The sequence below is a fragment of the Macrosteles quadrilineatus genome, unplaced genomic scaffold (genome assembly GCF_028750875.1).
Source record: "Macrosteles quadrilineatus isolate MER2022 unplaced genomic scaffold, UCM_ALF_1.0 Scaffold_12__1_contigs__length_5162894, whole genome shotgun sequence".
NCBI lineage: Eukaryota > Metazoa > Arthropoda > Insecta > Hemiptera > Cicadellidae > Macrosteles > Macrosteles quadrilineatus.
Window position 1 is genome coordinate 4,299,723 of NW_026542605.1, and position 16,394 is coordinate 4,316,116.

The 16,394-nt window shown below is 31.5% G+C and overlaps 1 protein-coding gene across 1 annotated transcript in view; it reads right to left on the bottom strand.

The window, feature by feature from the left end:
• Positions 1-16,394, bottom strand: part of LOC129004892 (uncharacterized) — a 219,074-nt gene that overhangs the window by 12,760 nt on the left and 189,920 nt on the right. The window contains exons 3-4 of the mRNA XM_054433587.1: positions 2,130-2,277; positions 370-437 (exon numbers count right to left, since the gene is read on the bottom strand). Of these exons, the coding sequence (XP_054289562.1) occupies positions 370-437; positions 2,130-2,277 (216 nt within the window). The remainder of the gene's footprint in view (positions 1-369; positions 438-2,129; positions 2,278-16,394) is intronic.

Genomic DNA, 16,394 nt, shown 5'->3' on the forward strand with positions numbered 1-16,394 from the left:
GTCATATAAACTGTAAGGGCCCTTTGGAGCTATTACTCTATTTATTTTTACAGTATATATTTATGTTATGTCATATTTATGGAATAAATAAATAATTGAGAATCCAAGAAATAAACAAATAGACTAACATACTAACAAGTACGAGCGAATTTTTAAACTTTATTTGAATAAAGTTTGATAAACAAAGTATAAACTAGTTAATTAAATGATTATTAAACAACAAAACGTTGTTTTGGTTTATTCATTCATTACTGTAGTGCGAAACATATTCGTATATTTGACGTAATTACAGACATATACTGTATTTCATAGCTGAAGATTTTACCCAAAGTGTTAACCTACCTAAAATTATGTAAGGAGGTGACTTACTTTCTTTGTACTGTAGAACGTTTATATGCTTTTCGTGGATCACCACACATCGGTAGCAAATGTTCTTGCTGAAAAAAAAAAACATTTCAATAGAGTTAAAAATTTAGCCTCAAATTTCAATTAAATATACAATCGTAACTACAATATTAAAAATGCATTTAAATTATTTACCTGAAAAGGATAGATTTTATAACGATTTAAAAATTACACAGCTTTTGTCGCTCCAAAAAAATCGACAAAAGGCTATTTCGTTTTTTTTTATTTACTGAGCCGTTGAAAGATTAGGTTTTTACACGAAACACTCATTAACAACTACTACAAGCAATCAACAAATAACATAGAGTAACAGAACGATAGCAATAGTAGGCATACAATGTTACTTTTGTAAAATAACAATATAAATATGCAAAGCATTTACTTATGCTTTTACAATACATTGTGCTATGGAAATGAACATATTTTATTGGGTTATAGTAATTTACGTTTGAATTTGAATTTTGCGCACAGGCACTATGTACGTCTGTAATGAATAATGACAAATCATCGAAATCATTCCAGCAATACTTGGAGGTAAAAAAAAAAAAAAAAAAAAAAAAAAAAACGCAGTCCATAACTATTATTTGGAACAATTTATTACAACTTTCGATCATGTGCAGAAGTTTGAAAAGTAGTTTTATAAAACGGAGAGAATCAGTTGTCCGTTAAACAACAGGCTTTTAGCGGATTGTTGACCAACCGGAACGTTGATGACTACATAAAGAGAAGCATAAATGGTATCACAGCCGTTATCTGATAAAGCGTTTGATACTTTGGACGTTGCCGGCAAACGGCAGCGTAAAGGCTTTTACCGTAATGATCGATTGGAAAGCATTTTTAATAACAGTTTGTTCATATTTAGTAGGGTTTTATAACAATTGTTTGCATAAATCGTCACCGATATTTGTTCCAAACTTTACTATCAGTGTATTATGTTTTTATATATTACGATACATTTATACACACCATGAAACCTGTATATCGTATGGATACCTTTTTACATTGCAGATCACAGGAAAGACACAATGTTTTTGTTATGCTTGTCGACTTTTAACTTTAACTTTCTGCAAACTAGTTAGAAATTTAAAATCGTAACCTTATTGCCATGATTTCCGTTTTGGTGCTGAATTTCCCTAAATTTATTTTATCCAACGATAATAGCACTCAAATAATCCCACAACAAATTCCTTGTGAATTTTTTAAGTATATTCAACACATTTAAAAAATTTAAAAGTTATAAATAGATGTTTAAGAAACAATGAATTAATTTTAGTCGATGCTTGGTTTAAACTTATTCAACTTATGCATAGCACCAGTCCTAATCGTTATAGATTGTCTGGATCAACAAATAGTCGAAACTATTTCCTAACACATCGCAACAATAAATGCTGTGTTTTACAAATTTTACTACACTATGATATTAATCTCGTAGCAAGTCAATCCCAATTGAGAAAGTACGATGATTATAATTTACTAGCCTACATTTTTAAATGCAAATAATCATAACTATATTTAAGTACCTATTTCATTTTGATATTTTTGAACTCGACCAGTTGTCTTTGATCATTAGGTTCTTGGTAAATGATTTCTAATGAACAATTTGGTACATACTTGCAACAAAGTTATTCGAGGCATGTCACTTAATTTTACTGTTGTTATTCATTTACATGATTTGGCTAAACACGCTTATTTGCATATCAGTTTTTAGAATAAATCATACTCACTCGTCTACTAATAGGAACTTGTCGCCGTCCGAGAACAGGCATCGACCCTTTGTACTGAGTCTAGCGTCTTGTATTGTGATTGGCTGCCTGATCCCGGACTGGAACCACGTCCCCGTCCATCTTGTGGGGAACCGGCAACCCGTGTCGGCTGCAACAATACAAGATAGCTTATCAGCACAGACAACCTTTGAAAGTGAATAAAAAGGTAGGAAAGGACAAATTAAATAGTGTGGGATATCTCAAAATATTTGCAGGTAGGGTTAAAATAAGTAAGTTATTTTCAAGGTAAAATGTTCGGCCGAACCTATTTTACAACTAGATCGGATGTGCAGGTGGGATTTTTTTTCATAATGTAATTTATTAATTCTTCTGTTGTTTCACTATAGTCATACCCAGATTAATTATGACGATAATGTAACAATAGAAGCATAGATTGTCTAAGAAATCATCATTAATAATAATAATAGTAAATTGAAGGTTTGAAGTATAAAATGCATGAGGGAACATGCGTCTCATAGAGGTAATTAGTTAGTGATTTTTAGGAATCATGGTTAAGCTAAATAAACCAAATGAATAATTGTAGACAAAATAAAAATGAATAAGATAATAAAGATAAACAGTACAGTGGTACCACAACTAGATTTTAGCCGTGAGGACCGTGGGTGGTAATAGCCTACTTCCTAGGGAGACAAAAAATACTACAAGGCATCGAAAAAGATATCTTTACATCCCTATGTAGCTAATATCTTACATAATACCAACAATGTTGTGTTACAAAAAGTTAGCTAACCAACAACCAGATTACTAATAAATTCTTATACCAATTTCATCACTAATTGATACAAGACACATAGAAAGTGCCCACCTGCAATCAACAATTCTCGACCTCCAGAACCACTGTCGTTAGTGACAACGACTCCGGCTAACGATAATGACAAACAAATTACACTTTTTGTAGTTACACGCGAAAAAAGAACAAAGAAGAAGATAATAAATGAAACATTCATCAAACGACTTCCTCCCTCTAGCAGTTCCCTCCCTTACTGCTTTGAGCAGCTTTTATTATCATTTGATGTTTATGGATGTTGTTACCCCTCTTACCCGTATTGAACCATCCCTTCGATGTAAAGTTGTTCATTGTTTGATATTCAATAGATCAATGTCCAGTAACCAACTTATAGTTTACAAGTGGTGTTTGAATTGGTAGTTTGATAATTACACGACTTCCCTCTTCCTGTAGTTCAAATAAATAAACTAATAATAAACATTATTAACGGCGATTTATAAAAAAAAAAAATAGATCATAAAATATAATATTATTTTTAAATGTTGGCAGTCTTATTTTGCTACCCTCAATTGGCAGTGTATATGTATAGTACAAGAGTGAACAAATTTTAAGTTGCGGCCTCCGGGAGCGAACCCAAGACATTGACATTGGTTATAGTCCGTCGTGATACTGACTGAGTCTCTGACATTATTACTTCTTTTAGTACATTAATACTCTATATAAAACTAAAACTACAGAACGCATTAGACATGTTCCTTGAATGTTTACATTGAAATGTCAAATTGTCGACTTAAACATCATTTATTGATTTTTATTATAAAATAATATCTACATTGACACCTTTTAGCCTGATAAATACACAAGGGAATATCTATTTTATTTTTGTTAGGTAAATTATTGAATAGAATTGGGCAAATTTACTAATATTTTAGTAAACAAAATTTGTTGATCAAAACATCACTGATTGTTTACCACTTTCAAATCTATTTAGGACGACAAATTGGAAATAAACTAGTCCATAGGAAAGAGAACGCGTAGATATCTAAGAAAAAAGTCAAGTAGAACTTATTGATTTAAAATCATAAACACATTTCATCGCAATATTATTAAAAACATGATGAAGACACCTTACACCAAATATTAACTGTATAATATTTTGTTAATAAATCCGTCCTATTAGGCTTTATTAAACACTATGTCAAAAGCTAAAAATGCAGTTTATGAACTGTTATCATGGCACTAAAATTGTATCACGGTATCATGTATTAAAATGGATATCAACAAAAATATTTACTCTAAAAATACAAACAATGGCTAAGAATATCACGATAAAATCATAGAACGAGTTTGTAAAGAAAACAAAAGAACGTTACGAAATATATGATTTTAAAAGTAATAATAAACCATTTACTTTGATTCAAGAAACATTTAACTTAAATGAATAGTTAATCCTAAGAAAGGAGGCAAACAAGATACAGTAATAATACGAAGGTCGAAAAAACGATATAATTAAAGGGTAACAATAACAAATTGGCTCAGTAGCAAGCACAATTTCTAAGATCATGTCTCGATAAAAACAGTCGTTTGGCGGAAGGTTGACATTTATGAATAGTTGTAGTAATTGAAGGGAATAAAAAACATCTAACTACAAAAATGTTTTTAGAAAAAAATATTAAACACATTAAAATCATGATTAGGAAATTTTTATGACTTATGGGTTGTATAATTGCAAGTTTTAAAGAGTTAAATATGTTAACAAAACCGCATTATTACATTTACCACAATTTGTATTATGTACCATATCCATGAAAAAAATTAATTACAAACACAAGCAGTAGTCACAGAGTGAGTTGGTCACTTGTGTTGGATGCCAACTGATTTTTAGGCTAAGCCAACAAACCTTTTAGCAAAGTTGGGGATTAATATTTAAGAAAGGTTATATCGTAGATGTATAAGATTTTACTATTGCACCCAACAATTATTTTACTTAAATATTCGACAACCCAAATTGAACTAAACGAGCAATTTCTATTCATAATATTATCCAGAATAGTATTTGATTCATCCTCATGAAAATTATCCCTTGAGACGCAACTTCCGCAAACTGCTTTCTATTTGCTACTTCAACTTCTAATATTCATTTTGTACAACGTTCGTGATAATTTCATGAAAAATTTCAAATATCAACTCTAAACATTTTAAATACTACAACAATCTTAAAGCATGTCATAAAACATTCTTCTAAATAAAAAAGTATAAAAAATAAAAAACATTTCCACCGGCGAACAACTGCATTGGCGTGGGCTGGAAATGAAATATACACGTCACTAACATATTTTACACGAGAGGGAATATGAGGAGAAAATAAATTTATGAAGGAGGGGTGTGTACACTCAAGATTCTGCCTTCTAATATACATGTCAAAAGTGAATATATTGCTGTGTACATCTAAGTTACTTCAAGTTAGATATTTGTAATAAACACCATTCTGGCATATAAATTTGTCCGTAGAAAATGTTTATATTATGCTTTCCGTGCGTTATATTATTAAAAAATATTTTACTTAATCATTCAGTAATATTTTATAGGTTAAATATCAATAAAGATACGTCTACGCGGAATTAATTGATGGCTCAATCTGTTTGGGGCATTGCACATAGATACTTGCTCTGTGTGGACGGGAGGTCGGTGCAACTTGATTTGGTTGACGAGAGACTTAGGGCGGGTCATCAACATTATCAGCCTGACCGATATCTGCTGGGGTAATGACATGTTGATACGTGCAAGTAACGCTCCCACTTGATAGACCTGACCTGAGATGGACCTGACTTGGGGTTTTAAGCCAATCCTCTGCGATTGATCAACATTGCGAAAGTTTGTAATGGCCAAACTGTCCAGAAGAGGTTACGCCGATGGAACAGTAAGTTGACCCTGTTTGTAGGAGTTGAAAGCAAATGTCGGGTGGAAATGAAAAGGAACTTATTCCACCTTCGCATCCTAGGACTCTAGGTTCTATCCCGGAAATATTTTACTTATTACTTCAGGCTAGTTCTATAGGCTCGTGGTATTGTTACATAGGATAAAATCCAGTGATGATTGGTGGGATTTGAACCCAAGATCTCGGGCTCCAAAACTCTAATCTCCACAAAGAGACAAGCTCGCTCCCCAATTTGAATAAAAAGGGACTAATCCAAAGTCGTAAAATATATGTAGGATCTGAGTCGACTGATTTTCTTACTAATGATAAAGATATAGATAAATATCGAAATAAGATATACTGTATATTATTGAAATAGACAGAATACAAAGATTTAGATAAATACCTATTGTTTGTATTAGTTTGTATAATTCTTAAAAATGACTAACGAAGTATTAACCACAAGGATATTTCATACTTATTACATTTTTATGTAATCTTTAAGGTTAACGGGTATTGCGAAAGTAGAATGACTTAAGGAGCTAGGTAGAACAATGAAGATGCATAAAACGTCGTCGAGTTATTTTTAATTAATCTCCTCATTATTTAGGACCTTATTGGACAGGCAGCTGTAAAAAGTTATGGAGCCCTATTAAAAACTTCCATTGTTTACGATACAACAAAACTTTATTAATTTCTCCTGAAAAGAGCTCAAGTTAAATTGATCATGTTTAATTTAAAAAAGACCAATAGGATGGATAAATTTAATGGTATTGTTTTTCATTAAACATTACACATTTTTACGATTAAGATAATATTGTAAACGATATTATAAATTAGGTTTATTGGCTGCTGAATAAACAATTCTTTACATTAAAATATTCCAAATTTTATTTATGAACGGCAATATATGTTAAAGGATAAAATAAGTGGTTTTATCAAGAGATATCAATGGAATTCATACATGACATCTATTTATGGTATTTTTGTAAGTTACACTTGTTTGTTCAATTACAATTGAGCATTTATTAACGGTTACAATACTGTTTACTTATTGTTACTTATATAACAAGATTAAATAAATTAGCAAAATCAAAAGCTTTTTTAAATATAATCCTAAAGTGTTATATTATTTTTAAGGTATTAAAAAAGAAAAGAATTGAATAATATAGGAGTATAATTATAGACATTTAACTGTTAATTTATTCAAACAAATTATGTAGCACAATATAGAAAAGATAGTTTAGGTTTTATCCTTATTATGTCAACTTGAAGCGTAGAAAATGTATCACAATCATTGAAACTACAACTATATTTAGGGTTATAATAATTTCTGGCTATTATTATATTTAGAAACAATAACACTTAAGTAGCAATTACAATGATTTTGATACATTTTCTTCACATAAAGCTGACATGATTTGAATAAAAACTTTAGCTAGTTAGCTAAAAATAGTTAGTGATTTACGAACTGAATTGGTAAATCGTTCCCCTAATACAGAGTCCGTTGATTTTATTTCATACAATTTTGTAGCCCCTGAACTGCGTAGTATAGACGAAACTATTACGTACCTCGTCTTGCAGTTCAAATATAGTGTTTGAAGTCCACTACATATGTTTCGCCTATAGCATTCTCAATTGGTTACAGAAACATTTTATCCAAATTGGACTCGTCAACATCCAGATAGTGGAGGCAGTAGTCCTTGATTGCTGGTGAGAATTCAAATATGATTTTTTATTTCAGTTAACTGGCTTACACCATTCGAAACACTGGTTTTAGTGACAGCAACAGCTTTGCGCTTTAGAAATCAGTTTTATATCCTAAACCATACAAAAGGACGTTTTATGGATTATTATAAGTTGTAGAATATGTATAATTATTCTTCAAAGCTAATCAAACTGTATATGGATCTGGGTTTTTCTAATACAGAGCCGACTAGAAGCCTTTTGTTGTTTCCTTGATGAGTGGTTGTACAGATTGAGTTAGGCTGCAGTCCTCAAGTCAAGAAATTATAACTTAGCAAAAATTCATAAGTGAGTAGCAGCTCAATTTCTGGCCTATGGAACAAATAGGTCCCACCTAAGTAATGAAGTAAACTAGCGACTCTAAGCAACAATTTATACCAGCCGTTTTCCATGACGTATATAAATTTACTTTAGATGTTTCCGTTTTTGTCAGAACATATTAGAATGTGTAAACGCAACAAGTCAACAGTTATCCTTACGTACACATTTATTTGACGTCCTCAACTTTGTTGTTACTGATACTGAAGTACTTTTTAACAAAGATAAACAATCTACAATATCGGAAGTATAAAAAAAGGGTTTTACACCAGTAAATCATGTTGAGCGGTTTTAAAACTTTTGGGGTTTGAAAACAACACATTAGGCGTACACGTGAGTCATTTCCACGGCCTAAGTAACTTTTGTTTTATGTTAATTTGACATGTTTTGTTTGACTTCCTGGTCGTGTTTAAAGCCGCGGGAAAGTGACGTCTACACTGAGAGTTAGAAGTTGAAAGTGTTTTTGTTGTGAGAAGAGCTTAGCGGATTTGCATAAATAGTTATTTAGGAGATTCTAAAAACGAAACAATGCGCGTTGTAATAATAGTCTTTGCAAGCTGTGTTCTCACTATCTCATGAAACGTGATTATATTTACTGTATAAATATCAAATAATGATAAATAACTTTGTCATTTACACTGAGAAGGTGATGATTTTATTTTCGTGATAGCTAGTCATCAAACCTAGTAAAGAATTTGTGCCAAGAAATTTTAGGGAAATGTCAGCCCAACGCTTCATAAAAGATAGTATAAATAACGTGTGCACTACTTAAGACCATGAATTCGGAATTGTGAAATCCCGCGACGGGCCGTTTAAAATAAATACCAACCTAATGTTGTAAAACACCTAGTATTACTGTGCAGTCTTGCAAGTTTTTAATGGAAGTAAACATTAACATTTTACCGTGAGTGGGCCTCGTGCCCGAACGTGGAACGAGTCAAGCAAAGCTAGGAGCGAGCCGGTACAGAACGAAAAAACTGTACCTACTAAATATAACCATGAAATACCATAAATTGCTAAAAATATACCATACATAATATGGACGTTAACGCAACGCGAAAATGCTGATATGGATTCATTGTGCTACCGTTTGAGACACGTTTCATTAACGTACATTACATTTTGTTAAACATGAGTATAACATGTTGCAATGTATAGTAAATTAGATGTAAAAAGTTTATTTAGAGCTTCGCAATGTGTGTGACCTAAAATATTTTGGTTACATTTTTACCGGCCTTTGACCTAATTATTGAACGGAAAAGTAAATTAAGCAATATTTATACAACTGATCTTACTTGCCAAATTTTAAGAATTTGAAGTCAAGACAACTAAAAATTTTTTAAGCTCATAGTTTGAAAAATTTATTTTAAGATACACATTATTAGACATGCAAAGTCCACAACTACAAATTTTTTAAGCTCATAGTTTGAAACATTTATTTTAACACATTATTAGACATGCAAAGTCCAATAATTAAGTAATAAGAACATACATTAAGGTAATGAAATTTGAAATATGTTTCAAAATATGTCAGCATTGTTTGTTTACTTCATAACTAACTAAGCTGTATTAAATGTTATCAAGAAGATGTTTCTCACACGGCTTGCTACAACCTCCTGTCTGTGCTTGGTTATTCATAAGTCAATCTTCACTCTACCATCATATGCTCCCATCCAACAGTCTTAATCTTCACACTATGCGAATAGATAGATGCTTCATAGATGCTACAAATAGTAAACATATTTTGAAAACGTAAACCCAACAATGTCCTGTGCTGTAAATCTATTTGTACACAAAAGTATTTGTACAAAAATTAGACAGCCAAACACGATTGCTAAAAAAAAATTACTTATACTAACCTTCTGTATGAAGTACAAAACTATATAGTTAATATATTATACATGGTTAACATCAATTGAATATAGTGAAATTCATGCCACATAAAGTCTAAAAAGATATTTGTTATAATAAACATTTTACAAAACGCTACAGAATGGATTTAAAGAAATATAATGACTGCATGATTTTTTTCGGTCAAGTTTTCAAAATGTACACATATTTCTGTTCGCCATTTATAAAATGCTGTTAATAACTCACAAAGCTTTTCAGACAGCTCAGCCGTGACTAATATGGAGTTTGGCTTTTACGGAAAATATGCCTTTCATTTTTCTCAATACTCTTTAATGTAACGTTTTAATATCTCTGGCATTATAAACTTACAATGCCTCTTTCTTAAGTTTAAAACTACATGAAGTACATCATAAGCTTCATAAACTATGTATAATAATCAATGCATTCCTACACGTGCTATTTTTTATATTCAGTACATTAATTTAACACCAACACCATACAAGGCTTTGTTACACCTAAAACTCAACCGTTATAAATATTACACATAAAAATTAATCTTAATCATTAAACATTTTATGTGTATGAGAATGTTTTTAACTGTTAAAAACCCCGAATGATAGATATGGTAATACAATGTGGAGACCAAAATAATTAAATATTATACGTAACAAATCACCTAGTGTGTTGAAAATGATAACGTGTTATGTGATGTCCATATTTTGGTATATTTGATCACTTGTGTTTGCCCTGTGGAGAAGGATGTAAACAGGCATGGTGGGAAGGTCAGAGGGGCAGTTGTTTACATGAATCATGTTTACATAGGTTGCGAACTGTTGACGCCAGTTTGCCAAGCTTTTATGGATATTAAATTAGCTACGTAGCTTGTAACATTAAAAATTAAATTATTAACTTATGAGAAATGAGTTAAACAAAAACTACTACAAATGTTATGTGGCCGGAATACTTCAAAATTTAATGAAATTGTCAACAGTGAGTCGGCTCATTTAGTGCACGGTAGACTTCTTTCTATGTAGCAATTTCTATTAATAAAGAGTACACCGCCTTTTTACGTTTACATGTGAAAGAAATCTAAGATACATGGCTGTTTTTTGTAAAATGAAGGGTCATGTGTGTTAAAATTTGCTAGTGTGCATATCTCAGTGAGTAGCAGCCCAAACCGTGAATCCTTGGCAGATATATTTAGTAGTATCTTTTTAAACCGGTTTAGTCACTAATATTCTATTCACTATAGATTAAACATACACTACTCCCTAAATAGATGTGCCATCCTTATGGACCAGCTGAATTCAATTTTATTGTTAGTTCCGTCTGGTGCCACTAGGATTATGTTTTTGATAACAATTTCTTTCTTGTTATTTCAGTAATTTTAAACCTCGTTCAACCAAATATAACGACATCACCATAAACAATAACTCGTCCCATAGCTATATTCGACCAAAAGGTAACGCACAAAACGTAAAAATTATCCTAAAATAAGATAAACAAGATTTCGTCGACCTAGTATAGCGCAGTGTCACCAACATGGACTAGACATGAAAAACAAACCTGAAATTATACAACGATATAAGAGGCCTACTTGTGTTTGTTTGTCCATCGTTCTACCTACACACAGTTTAGAATGCTATGTGTGCCTAAAGACAGAAAAATTCAACGTTAACAGAGGCTACCATCTTCTAATCTCTATCCACCTTATGCTTTTGCATTGGTAATATTATGTTATAAAATACAATTCACATTTATATTCGTCGCAGCTATATGGTATAAACACGGTATTTGTAATTCCCTCAAACAGCCACATACTGTACATATCCCGGTAGGGTTTGACGCTCGTATATCCCTGACTCCCCCACCTCGCGTAACACGTAATATATGTAACTGCTCGTATATTTGTCACTTACAGAGGTGGGGTTCTGTATGGTTGAACGAGCTGAATATGTTTACATTATGCATGCCTAGGTGCACTGGTTTGTTTTGGCGTTGATTTATTTGGGCTTTTGTAATTATACAACCATCGTAGTGGTAATATTTTATGAATTAGGACGTAAAAATGCGATTGAAGTTAGTTGAAATCTATCTATACTATTATTTAAAAAACTAATGGTGTCTGTCTGTATGTGTATTACTAATAGGTGCAAAAACTACTAAACCAACTGGGCTTAAATTTTACAAAAAATATACCTACCATACCAAGGACCATTATAGGACTATTCACATTTCGATACTGACCGTAGGCTTTGCCCCTTTGGCTTTAAAAGCTCTGAGGTGAACATTTTAAAATTAAATATTGATAGGTTTCCATGGCTGCCATGAGAACACTAACAATGTTTGTTTACATTTGCTTTGACATTTAAATGCAAACAAGAAGAACTGCTAAACTGCATCACAATTTCAGACAGCTGATACAAAGAAATTAAATATAATATTTTCCATAACTATAAGGTAGGTTTATTTTAATCTAAAATTTTATCATGGATTATTTATTCTAAAACTATGTAAATGATTATATAGAAGAAAAAACTGATTCTACAACCGTTGCTGTATAAACTCCGGCTCTACTTTGGATTTTTTAAAGCTTCTAAGTTATGAAAATAATATTATTGATATGTTTTCATGGAAACAGTATGAATATTACAATGTATAGATGTTTTGTATGAATTTGGAGGCTACTTTAAATAAATCCTAACTGCTTAACATGTGTTGGATAACTTAACGTAAATTGCATATCACATTGTTTTTTATATGTATATTTAGGTAAATTAAGTTATTGTGTTTTGCTATACCTATGCTTTAATTTAACTAAAGAATATCATCAATAACTAAATTGTACGTCGTTGATTTTTGTTTTCTAAAATCTGTTGTATATGTGTAACTATATTTAAATATCAAATTGTAATACAAAATACTCTTATTTTATCTTAACATAGCTTTCAGTTCACATTTACTTTATTTGATACTTTTATTATTTGTGTTTTGCCACACCACTGATTAAATTAAACCAAGGAAAGTATCATAAAACTAAGCAGTACACAGTGTTCTTTTGTTTCTAAAATTAATGAAATATCTGTTACCATGTTTACTTAATGGTAAGTGTGAAAATGTAAAGGCAATGGACGATGGAACTGATTAAAAGAACTGGTTTAAGATGTTTGTTTATATTTTTGTAGAGTAGAATCAGAGATGCAATGAAACATATACTGTATTTGCTATTACAATTTTTAGTCCTTGATGCTTTGATAATCATATTAGTTTTGTCTGCTGTCTTTAATGCTAAATTATTTGTTTAACATTTTTTATAGTACCTCTAGATATAGTTCCTTTAATATTTCAAAAGACAGTATAAGGCACAGAAATATGTCTAAAGCTTATAACAGCTGACTTAGTTTTGCTAATGATTTATTGCGAGTGAAGAAACTGAAGATGGAAGAGTTTGTGATTTAATATAAAAAAGAGTGAAATTAAAAAAAATTCATTTAAATTTAATAATTTGTATTTTTGCAACTTCCAAATTGAAACTCCAAAATGTCAATAGTAAATTAAAAGATATGTTATTAAGGGAGATGACGGTAAATCATGTATGTCAAAGTTTTATTCAAAGATTTGGTCAGTTTTTCTCATATCAGCCTATACAAGATTTAATATTAATCAAAACCAAAATGATGGTATCCACTACTTACCAGATTTAAAAGTCATAACTTAAAAACTTTTCTATTAAGGCTATAAAAGAAGAATTTTGTTTCTAAAAGCGTTGGCGGATGTGTAACTATTATATGCAACAGAAGTAAAGATTACAATGTTTCTATTTTGTGTCCTCTTCCCGTTGCAAAGCACGGGTAGAACAGCTAGTAATCTTTATAAAGTACTCAGAGATTGTTGTATAATAAATAGTATGTTCTTAATATTTATGTTATTGAATAGTCCATTTCGATTTAAAAACCACATTATAAAAACCACGATCACCAATGGATCCGGTGATAAAAGGTAATCCAGCCGGTCAATCCTTAGTCCTAAATAATGTATTGATGTTTTGCTATACGTTTTAAAGTAGAACCCCTTTTAACACAATCATATACACTGGTTAGAAATATCTAAACACATAATAATTTTATAGATTTTTCTTAACATCAATTTATTATTGGTATAAAACATTGTGTAATTACGGCTACTTTTATCATCGGTTACAAAATGATTAACTAGTACCCTTGTAGTATACATTTTATTTGGTCAACTTTTTTAGATCGTTGTACAGTTAGTAAAGAAACCTATTTATTCAAACATTCGATACATTCAAAATTAACACAAAATGCAAAGGTTAAGGTGTTTACTAGATGTGTTAAATTGGGCTAGGTTCATTCTAAAATACAAATATTTAATAATAAATTCTATACACCACAATTATTGATTTAAAAAAAGTTTACAAAAATGAAATGCGATTGAATCAATAAGCTATCCTTACCTAGTATCACCTAGTCTGTGCTTGATTACTAACGCGCTCAGGTAACGTCATACTTCATGTTTGTATATTCATGAGTAGGGCTTATTGACAACAGCATCATATGACAAACTTCGTAGAAGATTACTCATATGGCTGTTCACCAGCGTTCAACAATATTTACTGTTTAATCAACTCAAACAATCTCATATTTGAAAAACAACATAAAAATGTGCGCATCTCATTTGATATTACCACGTCAAAATAACAGTGTACTCTTGACCTCGAGGCTTAAAAATCAGTATTGGTTTTGGTTTTTTTTTGGGGGGGGGGGTTTCTCAATTACAGAAAGAGTTCTCCTTTGCAAAGAAGTTCATCGTATTGTATTTCTAGACAAGTAGACATACAGCTTAATGTGTGTTCCGAAACACTACACAACGGCAATATCACGTACCCAACCCCAAGTGTACCCAATCATCATGTACCCAAGTGGTTGTTTGGATTTGAACTCAAATCATCATTCTATGAGAACAGCGATTGGGCTTACCGGATCCACCACCAATAGCACCTGGTATAGACCTTTCAAGGTATTTTAAACCATATGAAATATTTTTACAATAAACAACAACGAGAAATCTCTAAACATTCGATAAAATCACTCTTAATCGAAACTTAATTCCAAGAATATTTTTCTGAAAGGCTTTCAAAAGATGTTAAAGATTACATTCCTTCATCTCTTTTGGAAGTGTTTAAAGTTGCGAAACTCATTTATTAGCAGCGCTCTTTTATCTATTATTTTAAAATCAGCTTTGATAAAAAACAATGTTTCTTCGTATACTTTCCGTAGTGTTAATATTTTAATTTTCAAAATAACTGGACCATAGTCTATACTTTTATCAGGGTAAGTAGGGTCTTGTCTTCATCGTTTAAGGTCTCCAAATGATAAAAGAATTCTGATAATACACTATTACAAATCTGTTGAAGTAAACAGTTCTTTACACGATGGGGTCGAAGCCATTATTTTCGGGCTGTTTGATTCAAAGACAATCAGTCAGAGATGGGAGTCAGCTGTTACAGGACAGAGTGTTTGTTGATGAAGGGGCGAAGTGGAGAAGTGTTATTGCTTCTGAGTGTTTGGAGAGGGACGGAATTCGGGGCTCCGACACTCTTAGTTTGGTGACGAATACACTGGAGTCACCGGGACTTGCATCCCTGGGGTCATCTATCACTTTCGCCATGAGTAGCGTTCGCCAAGCTAGCTCTAATAATAGCATTGGTTTATCCGTATACTTAAAATATTTGATAGTATATAATATTACTGTATCGTAAAAGATTAGTTATACCAAAATATAGCGAGAAAATTTACACATTGAGACCGAAAAGTTGTATTGTATTGTTGTTGAGATATTTATGGAATTCCAATACGATAACAAACAAATATGTTTTCAAATTTCTTAAAATCACATCCTGATTATTTTACTAAAATATAATTTAAGTAATTCTAACCTCTAGTTAGATTGTCCAGTAATCGAAACAGTACACTCAAGACATGCATAACGTGATATTTCGAAGAAAGCTTATCACCCCTGAATAAGGAGAACGTTCTAATATGGCACTGAAACTCGTCGATATGACTCCAATATGATTGCCTTAAGTTCGTGTTCATTTATCTGTTAAGTGTGCATTGGACAAACCAAAGATTAATGAGTATTGCTGTAAAATATCCGTACTAAAACCCTCCTTGATAACCTTAACAGTAAAAATATATTTTATACTTTCTTTTTGGAGTTTACTTGGTCCCTTACTTTCGTGAAAAGGTAAGATCATATGCTTGTTTGTATATTCATGAGTGAGGCTTATTGACTACAGCTTTACATGACAACTTTGTTGAAGGTAACTCACACGGTTTGCTCCAAATTTACTAAAAAGAATACTTAAATACTTTAAAAAGTACTTTTGAAAATCTTATTTTGGTGATCTTTTGTTTTTCCATTCAATCCAATTACAACATACTTAGCTAAATTACTATTGGATTTATAACTATAACATATTCAGGTTTTTTAGGTTTGTTGTATTTTAAAATTTTTCATTTGCCCGTTCATAAAGGACTCCGACCTGTGCGTGGAAAGTATTCAGTAAAGAAAGGGTTGAGCCGATACAGTAAAAGAGTGGACTGTAATGGTTTAAGTAGTGACA